Source organism: Mustela putorius, unplaced genomic scaffold (genome assembly GCF_011764305.1).
Source record: "Mustela putorius furo isolate JIRA1106 unplaced genomic scaffold, ASM1176430v1.1 tig00000876_pilon_pilon_pilon, whole genome shotgun sequence".
NCBI classification, from domain to species: domain Eukaryota; kingdom Metazoa; phylum Chordata; class Mammalia; order Carnivora; family Mustelidae; genus Mustela; species Mustela putorius.
Genome location: NW_025421506.1, coordinates 1,339,056 through 1,358,893, shown reverse-complemented (window position 1 = coordinate 1,358,893; position 19,838 = coordinate 1,339,056). Strand labels below are relative to the sequence as shown.

The 19,838-nt window shown below is 41.8% G+C and overlaps 1 protein-coding gene across 2 annotated transcripts in view; it reads left to right on the top strand.

Annotated features, from left to right (window-relative positions):
- The first annotated feature begins 8,592 nt into the window (after positions 1-8,592).
- SLC28A3 (solute carrier family 28 member 3) overlaps positions 8,593-19,838 on the top strand; it is a 61,013-nt gene continuing 49,767 nt past the window's right edge. Inside the window, exon 1 of one of the 2 annotated variants that reach the window (XM_004774099.3) lies at positions 8,593-8,811. In XM_004774099.3, coding sequence (XP_004774156.2) covers positions 8,713-8,811 — 99 coding nt within the window. In that variant the 5' untranslated portion in view covers positions 8,593-8,712. The remainder of the gene's footprint in view (positions 8,812-19,838) is intronic. The other variant, XM_045086076.1, reaches the window with a different exon arrangement.

Sequence of the window (19,838 nt, the reverse complement as noted above, 5' to 3'; positions counted from 1 at the left end):
GCACAGGCACATCCTGCTAAACCTGGGGTGGGGGCAGGGCCCCTGGGTGGCTCAGTCAGTTAAGCGTCTACCTGTGGCTCAGGTCACGATCCTAGGGTCCCGGAATGGAGCCCCATGTTGGTCTCCCTACTCAGCGGGAAGCCTGCTTTGCCCTCTCCTCCTGTTCTTGATTTCTCCCTCGCTCTCTGTCTCTATCTCTCAAATAAATAAATAAAATCTTAAAGAAAAAAAAAATAAAGCTGGGGTAGGGCAAACAGCCCAGCCCTAAGAGCAACTGTGATTTTCTTTTTGGCTCATGTACTTTCCATACCTGTGCCATGCTAAAGACCTCACTCTGTTCCCCTACCCCAGGGGGAGAGGGAGCAGTCACCAGGCTTGCGGATGAACTTCAGACAAACCTGTGGGGTAGGTTCTCAGGGCCGAAGGAAGGCCAGACCATCATGAGAGCACAGTGAGTACCGACTCCCGCACTTTCTGACCCCCGCCTTCTCAGGGCTGCCCAGTCCCTGCACCTAAGAGCTGCCCTTTCACTTGGAGCCTCGGTAATAAACACGGGCAGCAACAGGGAAGACAGCAGCTGCTAGCCTGGGGGAAGACAGGCACAAACGCAATTCATTTTTGTTTTTTTTAGGATTTTATTTATTTATTTGACACAGAGAGAGAGAGATCACAAGTAGGCGGAGAGGCAGGACAGAGAGAGACAGGAGGAAGCAGGTTCCCCCACCGAGCCGAGAGCCTGATGCAGGGCTCAATCCCAGGACCCCGGGAACATGACCTGAGCCGAAGGCAGAGGCTTCAACCCACTGAGCCACCCAGGTGCCTCCCAATTCATTTTGAAGGAAGCAGTATTTCCATCTTAGTTTTTAACATTGGTGGCCTCCATGTCTGTCTCTCTTGCCTCAGGACACACATTCATCACCATGCAGGAAAATAACCCTACAGGTTTTGTAGGGACACCATATATATGCTGACCCCTCAAATTTTTTGAGGTTCCCTCTCGAGTCCAACAGAGACAGTTGGTTGAAGTAGCAAGATATTGACATCTTGAGTCTCCTTTTCCCTGTAGGTTCTTCCCTGACCTTGACCTTCTGCTTCAGCATGATTCTTATTCACACTTGAACATTTCTCCTCGCACAACTCCTCAAACACACTCTGTGTCATTCGAAAAACATTCTTCAGACCATAGACCAAAACTCATCCCTTTGAGGCGGCAGCACTGGGCGCCAAGAGAAAAAGGGTACCTTACTGTGTACTCCGGGTCCATGGTGTTGAAAACAGAAGTGATCCGTTTCCACAGCTCAGGGTCTAATTCTTGCAACAAGTGTGTTTGCTTCCCTGCCCTTGGGGGTCGTCTCCAAGCTACTGACTTCGGCAATCACCCATTTCACAAGGTGGTACTGCTTTTTTGTCTGTAGATTATTTCTCCAAGGGAAAAAGCAGTGCCTTCCTAAAATCTGTATGAATGGGAAGAAAAACTCTGTTATGGGTTCTTGTTTTCTATAGGGCAAAATAAAAATAGTTCAAGAGGAAATATATATTTATAAATTAACCATTCCATTGTCCACATACATATCTGACAGGCAAAATTTATATGTTCACATATGTGAATAATTCAGAAAACACCTCTTTTTATGACTTTTTACTTTGATATCATCTTAAACTTATAGAAAAGTTGCAAGAATAACATAAACTCCCATAACTTAATCAGATTCACCAGGACCACATCGCCTCATTGGTTTTTTAAAATTTTCTCTCATACTCATATACATTTATACATCATTGCTTTTTTTCCCTAAGCCATCCAGGAATAAATTAGAGACATCATATCCCTCTATTCGTAATTATCCAATGTTTATTTAAGGACATTCTCTTGTATAACACAGTATAGTTATGAAGATGAAGAAGTTTAATATTGATGCACTGCTGAGACCAAATTCCAAATTTGGTCCGCTTGCCCCCTCTGTGGTCCTTTATAACAAACACTGCCCTTGGTCTAGGACTTACCCCCAGGTGACGTGCTGCATTTACTCATCCTGTATCTTTGGTGTCCTATAATCTGAAATGGTCTCTCTGTCTTCATCACCTCCCACAACCTTAACACTTTTAAAGAATACAGGCCAGTTATTTTGTAAAATATCCTTTGATTGGTTCTAACGTTTTTATTATTAGATTCAAGTTACTCATTTGGGGCAGGAACACCACAGAAGTGATCTGTCCTCCCCTATGTACCATTTCAGGAGACACCTGATGTGGCTTTGTCCCATTCTTAGCGACCATTTGGTTAAGAATGCATCTTTCAGGTTTCACAGTTATAAAATTTCAACATTATAAATGCTCTTCTTATCAAAATTTTCCGGCTAAGTTTCGCACCCATTCGTGATTTTTGCCACGATAGTTATGAAATGATGAAGAAAACATATATGGGTGTTCCCTTTCCCAGAAATAACAATGTTTCGCTTCTCTGTCCCCAGTGACAGCCTTCTTTAGCTGACCATCCAAAACCACCCACCATTCCCCCATGAGCAGTATCCTATTTTCTCATCCATGAAAAGGGACAGTGAGTGTTTCCCACAACAGAATGTCCAGCACTGTGGTACTTTGGAAATGATGCCTCAGTGTTTAGACCTTGGGCTGGGTCCATGGACCCTGAAATCACATAAGATCCCAACCTGATCCCATCAGAACACAGCGGCCACTCTTGCTAAGCACTCTTGGGGGTAAGAACTGGGGAGAGTTTGTACCCAGCCCCAGCCCAGTATAAAGCTTTTCTGTAGATCGCTCACACAGCAGTCTTCTTCTCTGAACATACAAAATAAAGGGGAAGGTTTTTTATCTCTGGGAATCTCATTTTCTCAGCCTCCAAATGGTCTTCCTAGAAAGTCTTTGTTCCTCCACGAGGATTCTGTTGCCATTACCATAACCCAGACCAAACCCATGCTTTTTCTTCATTCCCTTTGTTAACCTTTTTAACTAGGTGTGACAGTAACCTGCGTGGCCTACTAGACACTTCCAGAGCCCTAGAAGTCCACTCTGGCTTGCCTCCTGGGCAGCGGCTGGCAGGTTTCCCTTGGACTCTCAAGTGCGCACACTCTTACTACCCAGTACCCTCCACTTTCCACCCAGTACATTGTTTAACCCCCACAGCCAGCCTGCTGTAAGATCGGTGCCCCTATAAAACTTTTTTTGCTGGGAACGGATGTATAGAGAGCTGACTGCTGAAGTGACTTGCCTAAGGTCCCAGCCAGTTAGTGTTCATCAGAGGCAAAGCCTGGATTGGAAGCTGAACCGAGTCCAGAGCCCATACTCATCCTGCCTACATTACACTGGTCCAAAATAAACCCAGAGACTGTTCTTGGCTGGGCCTGGGGTAGGGTGAGCAGAGCCAGCTGCCTAGGGGGCCAAGTTTAAGAAGGCCGTCAACTGCCAGGGGCTGTTCTCGCATTTGCACAGCACCGAGATGTGTGGCCCCTGAAAATCTGCACCCTCAGACCAGCCCCGGTTCTCAGGAAGGGCAGGTCAGTGTGAGCTCATCTCCCTAACCACTCACTGTGCAACTCACACAAATCTCCAGGCTCCTGGGAATGCAGGGACTTCAGTTTTCTTCCTTTGATCAATGGACAAGCTATTCAGCCTCAAGGCAACTCTGTTTGAGAGCTCTCAAGAGAGAGCAGAGACAAAGATGGGTACAGCCCCTCCTAGATCTTGGAGCCCAAACATTCATTTCCCGTGGAATCAATACATCAAGCCAATACTTGGGCCTTCTTACAAATCCCCTCAACTAAGCACTGGCACATTTTTTGAGGATTTCAAAGTACACAGATGGATGAAACTCTGCTGTCTTGACAGGCCCATCATTTTTCCATTTTATTGACCTTTTTGCCTTTAGCTTGGTAAGTGGTTTGCGTTCCCCCCTGACAGAATGAGTACTTCCGGATATTAACTCAGTAGTGCTTCCCCTGGGCTGCATTTCTTTCCAGAACTCAGAGCTCTTATTAGGATGAGGTTTCAGAGCCATGGGCTCAAATGAGACTTCGCCACATACTAGTTACGTTCTTGGAAAAGTCAATTTGTCTCCCTGAGCCTCGGGGGTTTTGTCTGTGAAATGGGGATATTAATACAACATTTGCAGAGTTGTTGTGACAATAAAATGGAAACAACATTAAGTACTTAAAAGACTCATGGCAGTGCTCCACAGGCTAGTTCTCTTCCCTTCTTTAGGCGCCCGCCCTTGGGCCAAGATCATCCTTCCCAGAATTCTAGCTAAATTGGTGCAAACGGGGACACCTGGCTGGCTCAGTCAGTAGAACATGTGACTCATTTTTTTTTTAAGATTTTATTTATTTATTTGACAGTAGATGGAGAGGCAGGCAGAGAGAGAGAAAGAGAGGGGTGGGGGGAAGCAGGCTCCCTGCTGAGCAGAGAGCCCGATGCGGGACTCGATCCCAGGACCCTGAGATCATGACCTGAGCCGAAGGCAGCAGCTTAACCCACTGAGCCACCCAGGCGCCCCAAACATGTGACCCTTGATCCCTGGGTCATGAATTCAAGCCCTCAGGCTGGGCATAGAGATAAAACGGGGCACCTGAGTGACTCAGTCTGTTAAGTGTCTGTCTCTTGGTTCCCGCTCAGGTCTTGGGATCTCAGGGTCTTGGGATCAAGTCCCACATTGGCTCCCCGCTCAGCACAGAGTCTGCTTGTCCCTCTCCTTCTGCTCCTCGTCCTGCTCATTCTCTCTCAATCAAATAAATGGATAAATAAATAAATAAATAAAATCTTTTTAAGAATAAATAAATAAAAATAAAAACAATAAAGTGATACCTACTGCCAAGCCATCTTAAATCACAGTTAGGTATTACTCAGGCCACAGATCCTCTGACTCATCTTTGACTATGGGAAGTACTCTGGCTGGCCTTTCCTAGTACAGTGGGAGTACTGAAAAGCAGGGTTTTGTTTTGGTTTTTTTTGGAAAACCTCCCATAGTATTTATTTCAAATACATGTTATTGTGCTATTGGTTTTTTTCTCTTGAATGATCTGAATAGAGTTGGTTAATTAGTTTAAGCTTTGTAAGCATCCTAGGATTATATTTTTGGTTTATTAAACTACAAGATGTATAAACAAATGTTCATCTGTAATACACGAAGTGTTTCTTGTGGGGGAAACAGCAGGGAGCAGAAAAAACTCATGTTCTTACGTATAATACATTGTTGTTAACATGGGACAGATGTTATACGTAATTTTTTTTAAAAATTCACTTTACTCGTTTTGGAAACAACGTCACCAAAAGCAAAAGAGTGACCTTACTGTAGAATTACATGCACAAGGCAAGATCTATTGTCATGTATTGAAATTGTTTTTACATTCATAGTTTAAATAAATTTGGAGGGACTTGGGGTTTTTTTTTTCATTTATTTTTCTTTAATGAGCTTATACACACAGTCCATGAGTTTTCAGTCTTCATAAGCCAATTCTCAGGGAATGGAATATAGAAACAATTTGATTAAAATTCCAGCAATTAGTTGCTACACAATGGCTGCAAAGTTTAAAATTGAGTTTGAGGAAAATTGCCATGAAAATAGCTCAGACTCAGAAGAGATAAGGGGCCATTCCTTTGGTCTTGGTACAAGCTATTCCTTACAAATAATGATTCTGCACGACTAGGGAAGGATTTAAAATGTAGCCCTATCAAGTTGAATGGGTCTTTCACCTCATTTTCTGATCATAATTTCTATTTCCAAATTGGGCAAAATGAGCCACAGCTTCTACCAAGGTACTCATCATTTTAAGTGATAGTCCCATAAATCAAATGAATTCTTATGCTACAAAGAAAGTCTGCATTTTCATTACTTCTTAAAGCTCTTAACTACAGGTTTCAGATAGATAGCACATTAAGTTAAAACTTCTCTGCAACTTAAAAAATAAATACACAAAATAAAATAAAATAAAACAAAAAACTTCTTTGCAACTGACCATTACTTTTGCATTTTTAGCTTCATTGTTGTACATATAATTTATTCTATTTGGGATTCCATTTTCCTTCTCACTGGTGTAGGTGGAGGATGGAAGCGGCCAGTCACTGTGTCTTTTAATCAACACTATTGAGTGCTCTTGCTTGCACAGTGATATGTTCTCAAATATGCTTTTACTCTTCAAACCTAAGTTTTAAAACAGCCTAGGGGCTGAGAAAACACTGGGTTGTGCCTTGTAAAAGGCTCATATAAGAGTATTTGCAGGAATGTCAGGTATGTGAGTCAAGCTTCCTGCACTTATAACCACAAATGGCAGAATAAAGGGGTTTTGTTCTTTGGGGTTTTTTTTGTGTTTTTTTGTTTTGTTTTGTTTTGTTTCCTTTTTCCCCCCCTTTCCAGAAAATAAGAATCCTCCATAATCTTTAACTAGACTGAGTCTTGAGTTCATGATGGTTTTGATATCTGGTTGCAGCAACCAGCTTCTCCCAACAACACATTTTACAAAGAAAGCTCCTCATATTACCTGTTTTCTGTTTATCCGCACCTTTCTTGAGAAATTCCAATTGGACTTTTTGCCTTTGATAACATGGCAGCAACTTACTACAACATATCACAATTATGGGGAAGAGCTGATAAAAAAAATTCCCAAGTCTCCCATTTATCAGTGACAATCAAAAAAGAGCAAAAGCATAAAGAATGCTCTGATGATGTTAATAAATGGTGAGGATTTGGAACAGGGGTCCAGGAGCACGCAGTGAGAGATCACTTTTCCCACCACCAATATGGTGGGGTTTGGGGGAGGGACCAGCCTGACTGCCAGGCCAGCGAGGGCACTGTGCCTTCCTGTGTAAGTACAACATAGCACCTGTTCAGCCATAGGTTTACCTGCCTCAAGGAGAAAGACTGTCCCTAAAACACATGCAAACTACTATTTAGAGATCATCATGCTTTTTTTTTCAACATTTTAAGTATAATCTTATCACAACAAATTTACTTTTTGTCTAGGACTCTTCCATGTGTTTTTAAGTGTACTAACACACTTTGTCATCTCAATCATATAGCATAAAATGGGAAATATTATCTCCATTTTTTAGATGAAGTATTGAGGCACAGAGAACACAGTACCTTGCCCAGATTCACATGGCTAGTGAGTCAGGAATCAGCACACACTTTCCAAATAGAGTCAGGTAGTGAATATTTTTTACTTCCAGCCACCAGTCCCTGTAACAATTACCCAACCCTGCCCTTGTGCACCACCAGCAGCCATAAATGATACATAAATGGATAGACATGTTTGCATTCCAACAAAATTTTATTTATGGATACTGAAATTTGAACTTCATATAGTTTGCATGTGTCATGAAATATATGTTCCTTTGATTTTTCCCAACCATTTAAAAATCTAAAAATTATTCTTAGCTCTTATAAAAATAAGCAGCTTGGGGAGCTGGGTGGCACAGTGGGTTAAGCTACAGACTCTTGGTGACGCTTGTTTTCGATTCAGGTCTTGATCTCAGGGTCATGCAGTCAAGCCCCGCATCGGGTACCGTGCTCATTGAGGAAGCTGTTGAGATTCTCCCTCTCCCTCCGCACCTGCCCCCACAACCCGCTGCCGTGCCTGTGCATTCTCTCTCTGTCTCTCTCTAAAATAAATAAATTAAAAAAGCTAAACAGCTGGCTGGGTTTAGCTCTTGAGCTATAGTTAGCTGCAGTAGGCAGTAGAGTCAGAATTTGAATCCACGCCATGTGTTTCCAGTGAGCTCTTAATCACTATATCCTCTAGATCATGATAATAATAGTAAATCGTGCTCTTTATAGAAAACTCAGCAAAGTCTGAGAGAAAAAATAAAAACCACCCATAAAACCACAACCCAGAACTAACCATTAGTAATATCTGATACCTTCTTCCATTCTTTCATCTGCTGTGTGATGCAGTATTCCACTTAGTAATTCTAGCTTTTTCACTTATCATAAGCATATTTCACATTTCCGCAGAGGCCCACAATTGTAGCTCATTTGAAATGTACTAAGGGAAAGTGCTATTTTGAAAGAATCCTATAGCTAATGATTTCCTAAAGAATCCTTTTATTAAGTGAGCCGTTGGTCACATCCCATTTATCTGAGGCTTATTTGCATTTCTGGGAGTTGGATTCTTTAAAAGCCATCCAGTCTGCAGTCAGAGATGTAGTAAAAAGGCCTCAAAATCATCTAGACATGAATTTGACTTCTCACCATCCCTTTACTAATGAAATGATCCTGAGCAAACCATGAACTTTGCCACACTTCCGTTTTTGCTTATATGGAAGATAAACCATAACCACAATATACAATCATACATATGCATGAACCTAACACAGAATAGTGGTCCATTGGTAGCAAGGAGCCCTTACATTCCTTGCCCTGCCCTCCCAGGATTCCTAGTCCCCACCACCACCCGCAGGAAACAGATTATCTCCCTCCTGACCATTGGGAAAGCATCCTTTTCTGTTCTGTGCCCTGTAAGAGTTTTCCTGAGTAAAAATGGGGCCCCAGTTCCAGGGCTAATCAGGAATATAATGAGATGGGAGGATCCGAAAGCCTCCACGCCTTCCCCCTCTGGCTCCTGCTCCGCCCCACAGACTCTGGTTTACAAAAGTAAGCCGTGCCCAGGTTCCCACAAACAGCAGGTGGCATTCTGACATCAGCAGAGCCTGGGATCCTCTTCAGAGCTAACAAGGAACCTCTAGAGCAGACGTCCGAAAAGAATGCAGACCCCAGCCAATTCCAAGAGCAGCCACAATGTCCTGGAGCTAAAGAGTACGACAGCCCCCCCAGCAGAGGGCTACAGCAACATGGGCTTCCAGGTAAGCCGACGGTTCCTCTTGTTTCTGACAAAGTCATTGCAAATAATGCTCTTTCTAACCACCTTGGCAAGTTTCTGAAAGAAAGCAGCAGGCTTATGGAAATGCAGGAAGATTTTCTCAGGAAACACTTTAAACCTATTGTTTTTTCCTTCTTGGGTTCTTCTTGGGCAGACAAACCTGAAAAGTCTCTTTTAATAGAACTTGTTTTGATCCCTGACTTGCCCTGTCACTTAGAAACAAGTCTGTCCTCTCTGGCTTTTGTTTTGGGCTCACGGGCCCTGACAGTATTTCCCAAAGAGCTGGAAAATAAGGAAAGAATGGGGAGAATCCAGATGTTGGATGTAGGGAACACCTGAGGAGTTCTTCCTCTTACAGCAAGTCCCAAAGTCCCTGTCCCATGGTGGCCGCCCCAGTGCAGCCAGGTTAGGCAAACCAGTTGCATGTCATCAACCAAAACTCATTGAGTGATTAATGTCTCTGACCTCTGGACGAGGTGCTGCAGAGATCTAGAAGGTGTCCTGTCCCAGGGAAACACTGGGCTCTTCTGACGGGCTCTGGGATGGGGAGTTTTCAGGGATGTCCCTAGCTGTGTTTCCTTCCTTAAGCTGACACAAGAGCCACACCAACAGGTGTCAGAAACCTCTTGGGATTCAGGGTCACCTCAGACAGGGTTACCTCAAACACCTCACCTTAGACACTAGCAAAGAAACAAACAAGGAAAGTAAATGTCTTTGGTACAAGTTCTAAGTCTTCCACCCACAAATGACTGTAACTTCCCTGAGCTTCAGTTCAGTTGTCTATATGTAGTCACAGTGATCTTCATCTCAGAGGTTACAAGTGTAAGAGAAGAGAAGTCTTATCCTCTCCTCTTATATGCACCTGAGGTCTGTGAATTAAACTGAGAAATGGCATATTAACCAGAGAAAGGCGGACAAATTTTATTAGTCTTGAAATTTCTTTGGATTTTTCACTTTTAATGTTGTGTTCATGCAACTTCACAGAAAAGAAGTGAAAAATCCAAAGAAATTTCAAGACCCAGGGGTTTATATACCCTTTTAACAAAGGACAAAAAATTGTGGAAAAGTGTTAGGCAAAAAAAAAGAGAGAGAGAGAGAGAACTTAGGCTTTTAGGGCCAATAGTCTGTGGAGAAGTGAGTAGGAAATACGTTGGAGAAACTTATGGAATATAAGGTTTGATATGAGGTTATGCAATCTTATCCCAGTACCATCTCTTTGTCCAGTTCTGTTACAGGAGATGGGACACCTGCATAAGGGAAAGTCATGTCCTGCTTGTAGACAGAGAGACAAAGACCGAAGTGATCTTTTGGTGTCTGCGTTTTCTCAATTGCTTTCAGCTCAGAATAACTCTCAAACCAAAGTGGTATATTTTGGGATGGCATATCTTGATTCCCTTCATAAGAGTTAAATGAGAAAAAAGCCCAACTCCGAGGGCCTTTATGGTTCAAGAGAATGGAAGGGATAGAGTCAAAGTAAGTATGACAGCAAGACAAAGATGTCTGCAGAGGAGGGAGATCCACGTCACCCGCAACTGACAGCCTAGTCAGTGGGACACACATCCACCAAAGGTAGCCCTGACTTCTATCCCTCATTCTCTTCTATCAAAACAAAACATCTCCAGAGCTCAAACCCAGTATCTCCAGAGCTCAAACCCAGCAGAATACCACACACCAACACCAACAAGCAGTGACCAGATTATTTCTTCTAACTCTTGCTGTTTGACAAGAATTTCAGCAAAACCATTAACTCCTCCCAGATAGGTCACTATTGGAAAGGGATACCAATTCAAGAAGGGATAATACACTATTCTTGCCCTCCAGGAGCAAAGCAGGCATAATCATAATGTGATGTAGAATATGATGTTACTGTATATGATGTAAAAACAAAAGATACTGCTAGAAGTCAGCACCAAGTGCATTGTACATACATAAGCAAGTGGAGTTGGGCTGACCTGGGAGTCTCTCAGTTAGGGCTTCAAGGATGGGCAGGGATTCCCCAGCTGAACTGGGAGGGGTGTCAGCAGAGCCCTACAAGCAAAGAAAACTGTCTGCATAGGCCCAAGAGCCTGAAAGAACATGTGTGCTCAGGATAGAGAAGATGAGCTGGGGCTGGAGAGTAGGGACAGGGCCAGGGTGGCCCCAGATCACACAGCCTCCATGTGTGAAAAGGCATCAGGAAAGAATCCACCAGGATATACACTGCCAAGTTATTAAAATACTCTACTAGTCCTGCTGAGAGTAGACAAAATAGAAAGAGATTTGTGTGTGATTGGGACAGCATTTAGGAGGTTAGGATGATAATCATGGTGGAAACCAGCTCTAGGCAGAAGTACCGATACTGGTAGGAAGCCCCCTCGGCCATGGAATTAGCATTGAGTCAGGGCGACATAAGGGCTACTCTGGTTATTAATATCTCCATTTTCTTCTCTGTACGGTAGAGTAACAATATCATATCTTGAGGCTGAGAGAATCAAGTGAGGTAATATATGTTAGGGAAAAAAGCATGTAATATTTGTTTTAAAAAACTGTTCTATCCTAGTTTGTTCAGGTCATTGTAACAAAATACCACAGACTGGGGGGCATATACACAGAAATTTATATCTCATAGTTCTGAATCCTGGAAGTCCAAGATGGTGGCCGCAGAAGATTCAGTATCTGGTGAATGCCACTTCCTCATGGACAGTCATGTTCTTGGTGTGTCCTCACAAAGCAGAATGCACAAGGAAGTTCTCTGGAGTCTCTTTTATAAGGACACTGATCACCTCAAAGGCTCCACCACTTAATACTGTCACATTGGGCATTAGATTTTCCAAAGAGGAAATTTTGGGGGGTTGGTGGGGAAACATTCAGACCATAGCAAGTGCCTAGCACACAGTGTAAACATAGTAACAGTAGCTCTTGGTGTTGGGGCAGGTTAAAGAGTGACCAAGTCAACATTTCTCGCTTGAGAGCTCAACTTAGAGGTTCCCTTCATGTAGACGGGAAATCCAGAAATAGGGTGGAAACAAGGAAGACCATGAGTTCATTTTGAAGCCTGGTGGATGAAATTATGGTGATTCCCTACCCCTAGATGAAGATGGAGAGGAGGCAGGAAGCTCTAGGCATGCATGCACCTAGGTCTGGAAGGGAACATGATGCGCTCGGGGGCCATTAGCACAGCGATGAGCCAGTGGCATGAATGAAATCAGCAGGAGGGAAACCTAGGGAGCCCCAGTGGTTTTTTTTGTTTGTTTGTTTTGTTTTGTTTTTAATTTTTAAAATTTATTTTCAGCGTAACAGTATTCATTGTTTTTGCACCACACCCAGTGCTCCATGCAATCCATGTCCTCTCCAATACCCACCACCTGGTTCCCCCAACCTCCCATCCCCCGCCCCTTCAAAACCCTCAGATTGTTTTTCAGAGTCCATAATCTTTCATGGTTCACCTCTCCTTCCAATTTCCCTCAACTCCCTTCTCCTCTCTAACTTCGCTTGTCCTCCATGCTATTTGTTATGCTCCACAAATAAGTGATACCATATGATAATTGACTCTCTCTGCTTGACTTATTTCACTCAGCATAATCTCTTCCAGTCTCATCCATGTTGCTACCAAAGTTGGGTATTCATCCTTTCTGATGGAGGCATAATACTCCATAGTGTATGTGGACCACATCTTCCTTATCCATTCGTCCGTTGAAGGGCATCTTGGTTCTTTCCACAGTTTGGCAACTGTGGCCATTACTGATATAAATATTGGGGTACAGAAGGCCCTTCTTTTCACTACATCTGTATCTTTGGGGTAAATACCCAGGAGTGCAATTGCAGGGTCATAAGGAAGCTCTATTTTTAATTTCTTGAGGAATCTCCACACTGTTCTCTAAAGTGGCTGCACCAACTTGCATTCCCACCAACAGTGTAAGAGGGTTCCCCTTTCTCCACATCCCCTCCAACGCATGTTTTTTCCTGTCTTGTTAATTTTGGCCATTCTAACTGGTGTAAGGTGGTATCTCAATGTGGTTTTAATTTGAATTTCCCTGATAGCTAGTGATGATGAACATTTTTTCATGTGTCTGATAGCCATTTGTATGTCTTCATTGGAGAAGTGTCTGTTCATATCTTCTGCCCATTTTTTTATATGATTGTCTGTTTTGTATGTGTTGAGTTTGAGGAGTTCTTTATAGATCCTGGATATCAACCTTTTATCTGTACTGTCATTTGCAAATATCTTCTCCCATTCTGTGGGTTGCCTCTTTGTTTTGTTGACTGTTTCCTTTGCTGTGCAGAAGCTTTTGATCTTGATGAAATCCCAAAAGTTCATTTTCGCTTTTGTTTCCTTTGCCTTTGGAGACATATCTTGAAAGAAGTTGGCTGATATCGAAGAGGTTACTGCCTATATTCTCCTCTAGGATTCTGATGGATTCCTGTCTCACGTTGAGGTCTTTTATCCATTTTGAGTTTATCTTTGTGTATGGTGTCAGAGAATGGTCGAGTTTCATTCTTCTACATATAGCTGTCCAGTTTTCCCAGCTCCATTAATTGAAGAGACTGTCAAATGTCTACTCTGCCTAGAGCAATCTATACTTTTAATGCCATTCCGATCAAAATTCCACTGGTATTCTTCAAAGACCTGGAGCAAATAATCCAAAAATTTGTATGGAATCAGAAGAGACCCCAAATCACTAAGGAAATGTTGAAAAACAAAAATAAAACTGGTGGCATCATGTTACCTGTGTAGCTTTACTACACAGCTGTGATCACCAAGACAGCATGGTACTGGCATAAAAACAGACACATAGACCAGTGGAACAGAGTAGAGAGCCCAGATATGGGCCCTCAACTCTATGGTCAAATAATCTTCGACAAAACAGGAAAAAATATATAGTGGAAAAGAGCCCCAGTGTTTTTGGAGCTATCAGAGAATGAAGAGGTCATGGGGAGAGAAGGAGAAGGAACATCAGGAGAGAGAAGCGTCTGGGGAAGCCAAGGGAAAAGAGAACTACAACATGAGCAGCAAAGACAAGTTCATTCGATTTGCCAACCAAGAGGTCCTGGTGACTGGGGGTGTGGATAGGGACAGTTTGTGTTACGAGTGGGAGCTGAGAAAAGGGGAAAATAAGGGAAGGGAGGATGTTCCTTCTCCTGATGGAGAGCAGAGTGGTGAAGAGAGAGACAGGCTCAAGGGAGGCAAGTTTGGGGCTGTAAACAGGGGAAAAGAAATCTCATTGTGAAATATAACATGCAGAAAAACACACAAAATCAAATAGACAACTTATTATAAAGTGCCATCCATGTCAAGGAACAAGGCATCGCCATCCCTCAGCTCGGACGCCCCAACCCTGCACATCTGCCACAGCTGCCACTCGCCCCTGGGGGTGACAATGATCCCAACTTTATAGTAATCATTTCTCTGCTTTGTTTAATATCTTAACTTATAATTATGAATCCCCAAGCATTGTTTTTGTCCATTTTTAAACTTTGTGTAAATAGAAAATTACAAGAGATTTCTTTGCTTATTTTAAAACATTTATATGGAATTGGGCAAGAGGAATCATTCTGTATCTGACTTCTTGTGCTCAGTTTTTTGTTTCTGAGACTCAGCCATGCTGTTGCATGTGACAGGAGTTCATCCAATTTCATTGATATACAGTATTCTCCATAAACATTGCACAATTTTTCTATTTTACTGTTGGTGGACATTTATGTCATTAAGCTTGGAGATTTTAGGAGCTTCTACAAACAAAGGCAGCTATAAATACTCTTTGACATGTCTCCTGTTGCACATGTAACCAATTTATTTGGTGTTATATTTAGGAGTAGAATTGCTAGGTCACTGTGAATGCATATATATTTTCAACTTTAGCAATAATGCCAAACTGGTTTCCCAAGTGGTTTTACCAGTTTACACTTCCATACATAGAGTGTGAGTTCCTTTTACTCCAGAGCCTCACCATATTTATCTGGCTTTTTAATTTCAGTGATTCTGATAGATGTATAGTAAGTGGTGTTTAACAGGGAGGTTTCATTTTCATTTTCCTTTGTTACTGGCCACTAGATGCCAACTTTAAGAAATACTTGTTCAAGTTTCTTACCTATTTTCTCTGCTGGATTTTGTCTTTTCTTTACTGATTTGGAAAGAGTTCATTAAATGTTCTGAATACAGTTTTTCAGTTACATGCTTTCCAAATACTTTCTACCACCCTTAAGCTGTCTTTCACTCTGTAATAGTTGGGTACACAAAAGGTAGTTATAGTGTGGTCCCATTTATCAAGTTTTTCTGTTTTATATATCCTGTTTATATATCCATCTTTTTCTGCCTTGAAAGATCATAAAAATACTCTCCCATATTTCCTAAAAACTCGTTGCTGCCTTCTACATTGAAGACTCTAGTCCCCCTGAAAAGAGATCTTATGTATAGTGTAAGGTGGGCATCAAGTTTTTGTTTTTCTACACAGGTATCCAATTATTTTGGCATCACTAATATATAGATACAGATATAGATATAGATAATTTTCCCCAATATTTAGGGTCAGTCTTCTTAGAATAGAACAACTGAAAGATTTTTCCAAAGTCCAAGTTGGGGGAAGGATCCAGAAAAGAGAGAAAGTAGAAAGTTGGCAGCAAAAGAGCTCAGATAAAGCTCAGAATTTCTAAGTGTGAACATTTAGTCAATTTTTGAAGGAATACTTTTACTAAAGGGTGTTCCTTAGAAACCCAGCTAAAGTTGCCTCTTGCTTATGAGTCAGCATCGATTTTACCACCAATGGCCCTCAGAGCCACAGAGCCCATGCTCACTCTGACATCAGCTAGGTGGGACCCACTTACGCAAAACTCGAGACAGGACTAGATGGGAAACGTGCTCCACTCTACACATGCAGAAAAAAGCTGACCTACTCCTTGAATTGCCTGGTAAGCCAGTCCAGTTTGAAGAGTTTGTTCAATGGAAGTCAAAATTTGGGAGGTCATCTAAGTGCAAGAATTATTTGGCACAGACCATTTGAATAGAGAAGTTCTGAGGTTGGAAGTAATTATGTAAAGAGGAAGAGCACTGTTTCCCTCTAACCCTGGAGGATGGCCACATGAATCACACCAGGTGGTTGAGTAGGTTTTCACTAACGCAACAGAGCAAATAAATGGCAATAATTGCCTTTGTGAAGGAAGTTTAAAAAAAATGTTTTCTCTTTTCCTCAAATCAGATCATACCTAGACTTATTTCTAACAGCCTAGATGGCTAGAACCCAAGGCTCTTCCATGACACCTCAGAGGGGATGGATTTAGGGATTCAGTTTTTTTTTTTTTAATTTATATATTTTCAGTCTCTTAATTTAAAATGAAGGTGGTAGCACCTACTGACCCATTTCATCCAGACATTGTTGATGTTGATGAGAAGCCCTGGATGCTAGCTGAGCTGTCATTGGTCAAAATGAAAAAAAAAAAAAAAACAAAGGTAAGAATATTTGGAATTTTATATAGAACAGATTACTGTGAGCAGGAGCCCCAAGTCTCCATCAGGCTACAGAAATTTGGGATTCTGTCTTCAGACTGCAGATTTAGACATAGTACAGTATGATTTTCACACAAACCAGAGATCTGGATTTGGAGACACCTAATTCTACTCCACACATGGCCTAAGGTATTTGACCCAGAAGCCGCTTATAGCCTTGGCATGCCTAATTGTTCTTTCTTTTTCCTGGAAGGGAATTTAAAAAGAGAGAGAGAGAGAGAAGAAAAGAAAGGGGAAAAAAAGAAAAAGATGGTTGCGTGTCTTACAGCTTCTGGAAGTAAAATAAAGACAGAGGTTTCTTCGGAAAATGCTGTGAGTCACATGGTTAAAGACCCTCCTGTCGGTGTTCAGGAACAAAGTAGATGATGCGCAGGAATGGTGCCACAGGAAAATGTACCTGAAGACTTCTCAGTGTTCCTTTCAGTCTCCTGACTCTGTAAATTCAAAACTTTGTTACCCTTCCAAGAGTCAAAACTCTTTGACATAAAGCATGACATTTACTGATTCAACGAAAATGTATCAACACTGTACCAGGCATCATGCAAAAAGCTGGGAACAGCAACCATTTGGTTAAAATTAGTTAACAATGGCAAATCGGCACAACATAGTCTGTAGAAAGCGCTATTCATGACATAAAAAAGTGGTCTCACCCAGACTGGGAGGTGGGGAATATTTCCCAAATGCTTGCATTCATTCATTCATTCAACAAATACACACACACACACACACACACGTGTGTATATACATATGTGTGTGTGTGTATATACATATATATATATATATATAATGTTTTTTTAAGATAAATTTAGTTATTAAAGAGAGAGAGCTCTGGAGGCAGGGAGGGGCAGAGGGAGAGACAGAGAGAGAGAGAATCTCAAACAGACCCCCTTGAGTGTGGAGCCCTACACCAGGCTCCATCTCACAACCCTGAGCTCATGACTTGAATCAAAATCAAGAGTCAGACGCTTAACTGACTGAGCCACCCAGGTGGCCCCCAACAAATACATATATTGAACACCTACTGCATGGGTGCTAGGCAGAAGGAAATACCAAGTATGGCACAAATAATTCCCTAAGCTACCATGTCAAAAATTATTGGTTCCCATCTCACATGACGCGAAGAAACTAAAGCCCTGAGTGGGAAGGTATGAGATGTATGTGCAGGGAACAGAAAATGTTGTAAAGAGAGAGCCAGACGGACGAGAGGCCAGTTCTGATTCACCTCAAGGCTCTTTGCTGATTTCAAAATCTTGGTCCTAAGAATCTAAGAACAATGATAAGTTTAGGTTTAAAACTGAGTTTTTATACTCTACAGACTCAGGAACATTCTAGAATAAACTATCCAGCCAGACTATAAGGAATGGTATAAACTCCTCCATGAAACATGGTCAGAAAACAGTCCATAAAGGTGAGGCAATGCTTTTTGTAACATGAGACAGTGTCAGCCATAGCTTAAAAGGGGACAAGCCAGGCATATCTGCTCCCCTCTAGACTATCTAGCTGCTTTACTCCCTCCACCTGCTCAACTTCGGGAGCATAGCATAGTTCCAGACAGCACAATCTACAAAGTTGTGCAGCTATCCAGCCCCCGACCTCTTGGGTCCTACTTCCCTGTCAGCGTCCCTCCCTTTGAATTCTATTACCTTTGACAACTTTTCTAACTTTTTATTTTTCTACTTCAAATTACTGCATCCTAATCCATTAGTTGAGAAATATTTGCAAGGAGGAAGTTGGTTAGAGGCTGCTGGTCTAACTTGCACCATCAGGAAGGTTTGAAATAGAAATTATGTAATTGAGGGCCAGACCCATTCAGAAAGAGCAGGTGAGAGCAAAGGTCTTGGTCCATGGTATGTTGGATCCAGCGAGGAAGGGAGAGAGAGACAAAGACACACACAAAACCAACAAGAGACATTTCCAGGAGTCAGCAAAATTAGGCTTCCTGTTGACCCACATGGCTATTTCCTCATTCCTCCTCAGAGCGTGAGGTCTTGAGGTCAGAGAAGAGGGAAGAAAGAAGTAGGAGGGGAGGAATTTAAAAGGCACAGCTGTAATAAGAAGTGGTCTGTCATAGTCCAAGAACTGACGGTACTGCGTGTGACTTTGAACTTGGCTGGCGATAACAAGGGGCCCCTTCTTAAGGAGGAAGTGGAGAAGGAAGAAAGGGATGAGCTTTCGAGAAAAGCCACACTGGGGTGGGGTGTGGGGTTAAACACATATACTAAGGTTAAAAGTCACATATTGAATCATTATAAGAAGAGAGAAACATAGATTCTTTGGGTCAAGAGTTGAGGTTTCCACTGCCATTTAGGCAAGTTACCTAACTTTATATCTATTTCCCCATCCAAAAATAGGCTCTAATACCCTACACCCACAGGACTATGGGGAGATTGGTAGAAAGCACTAGCACCTCCCAAATGCTCAAGTATCAGGGACCATTAACCAAATCATTTAGGTGCTATTTTGGTCAGGGGCCAGACCAAGCTTTGAAAGCCACGTGTGAAGTCTGCCTGTTCATATAGCAGATACTGGAATCTACTGATAGGAAACTACAGAAGACACCAACAGGCAACTTTCAATTGTTTTAATGTCAACCAAATGTGAACGCCAAGCCCCTTGGGTCCCTGCCAGACTGAGAGACCTTGGCTCCCAGCATCTGTGTCTCTTCAATAGGCCTTTGTAAAGTTATTGTTCAAATACTGATCCATTTCTAATTTAGTTAACTGCATCTCTAAAAAATATTTTACAGGCTCCAAATTTGTTCCATGTGTTTCTAATTAATTTATATTCATTTAGTCAGTGCTCTTTGGAAAGATGTTCTCGATTTTAAGAATCGTCAAAAAGCAACGTTTTTCCAAATGTAAGCAAATTCAAATGTGTACGGAGCAGTGATTATTCTCTTTAATGCCTAACTACCAACTGTTCTGGCATGAAATAGTCTGGTTCAAGGTAAGACTAATACTTAGGAAGTGACCATGATTTCCCAAAATAGCACAAGAGTAAGGCAGACCTGAGAAACCAAGGCTTCATCCTGGAGGTGATTCAGGCTTTGGCATCAAATGCATTTTCATTAAAAAAGGAGCTCTAGTATTACCCTTGATCCCTTTAGACAGACTAGAGATTTGCCTACTAAAAACAAATCAAAGCAGGAAATGAGAATAAGAAGAATTTTAGTTTCAATTGATAGAGTCAAAGGAATTATATCCTTGTTTCTTTATATTTTTTTTCTCAACTATAAGAAGACATTTAGCTGTTAAGAACATTTCTATTTCTCCCTTGACTAAAGGGGTTGCATCTTTGGAATTTTAGACACAGCTAAGTTCATTCTAATTAATTTGTAAATGCATTACAATGTGTAGGAGCTGAACTTTTTAAGTCTTTATCATGACTATAGTAAAATAAATACTATATGTGTAACTTTATGGTTGACAGCTTCTCTTCTAAATTCCCTAAGAAAAGGGGCCATATATGCAGCACTCGGCAACAACATTCTCTACCCCATAGTAGATGCATAAGAAATTATTTGTTAGAGG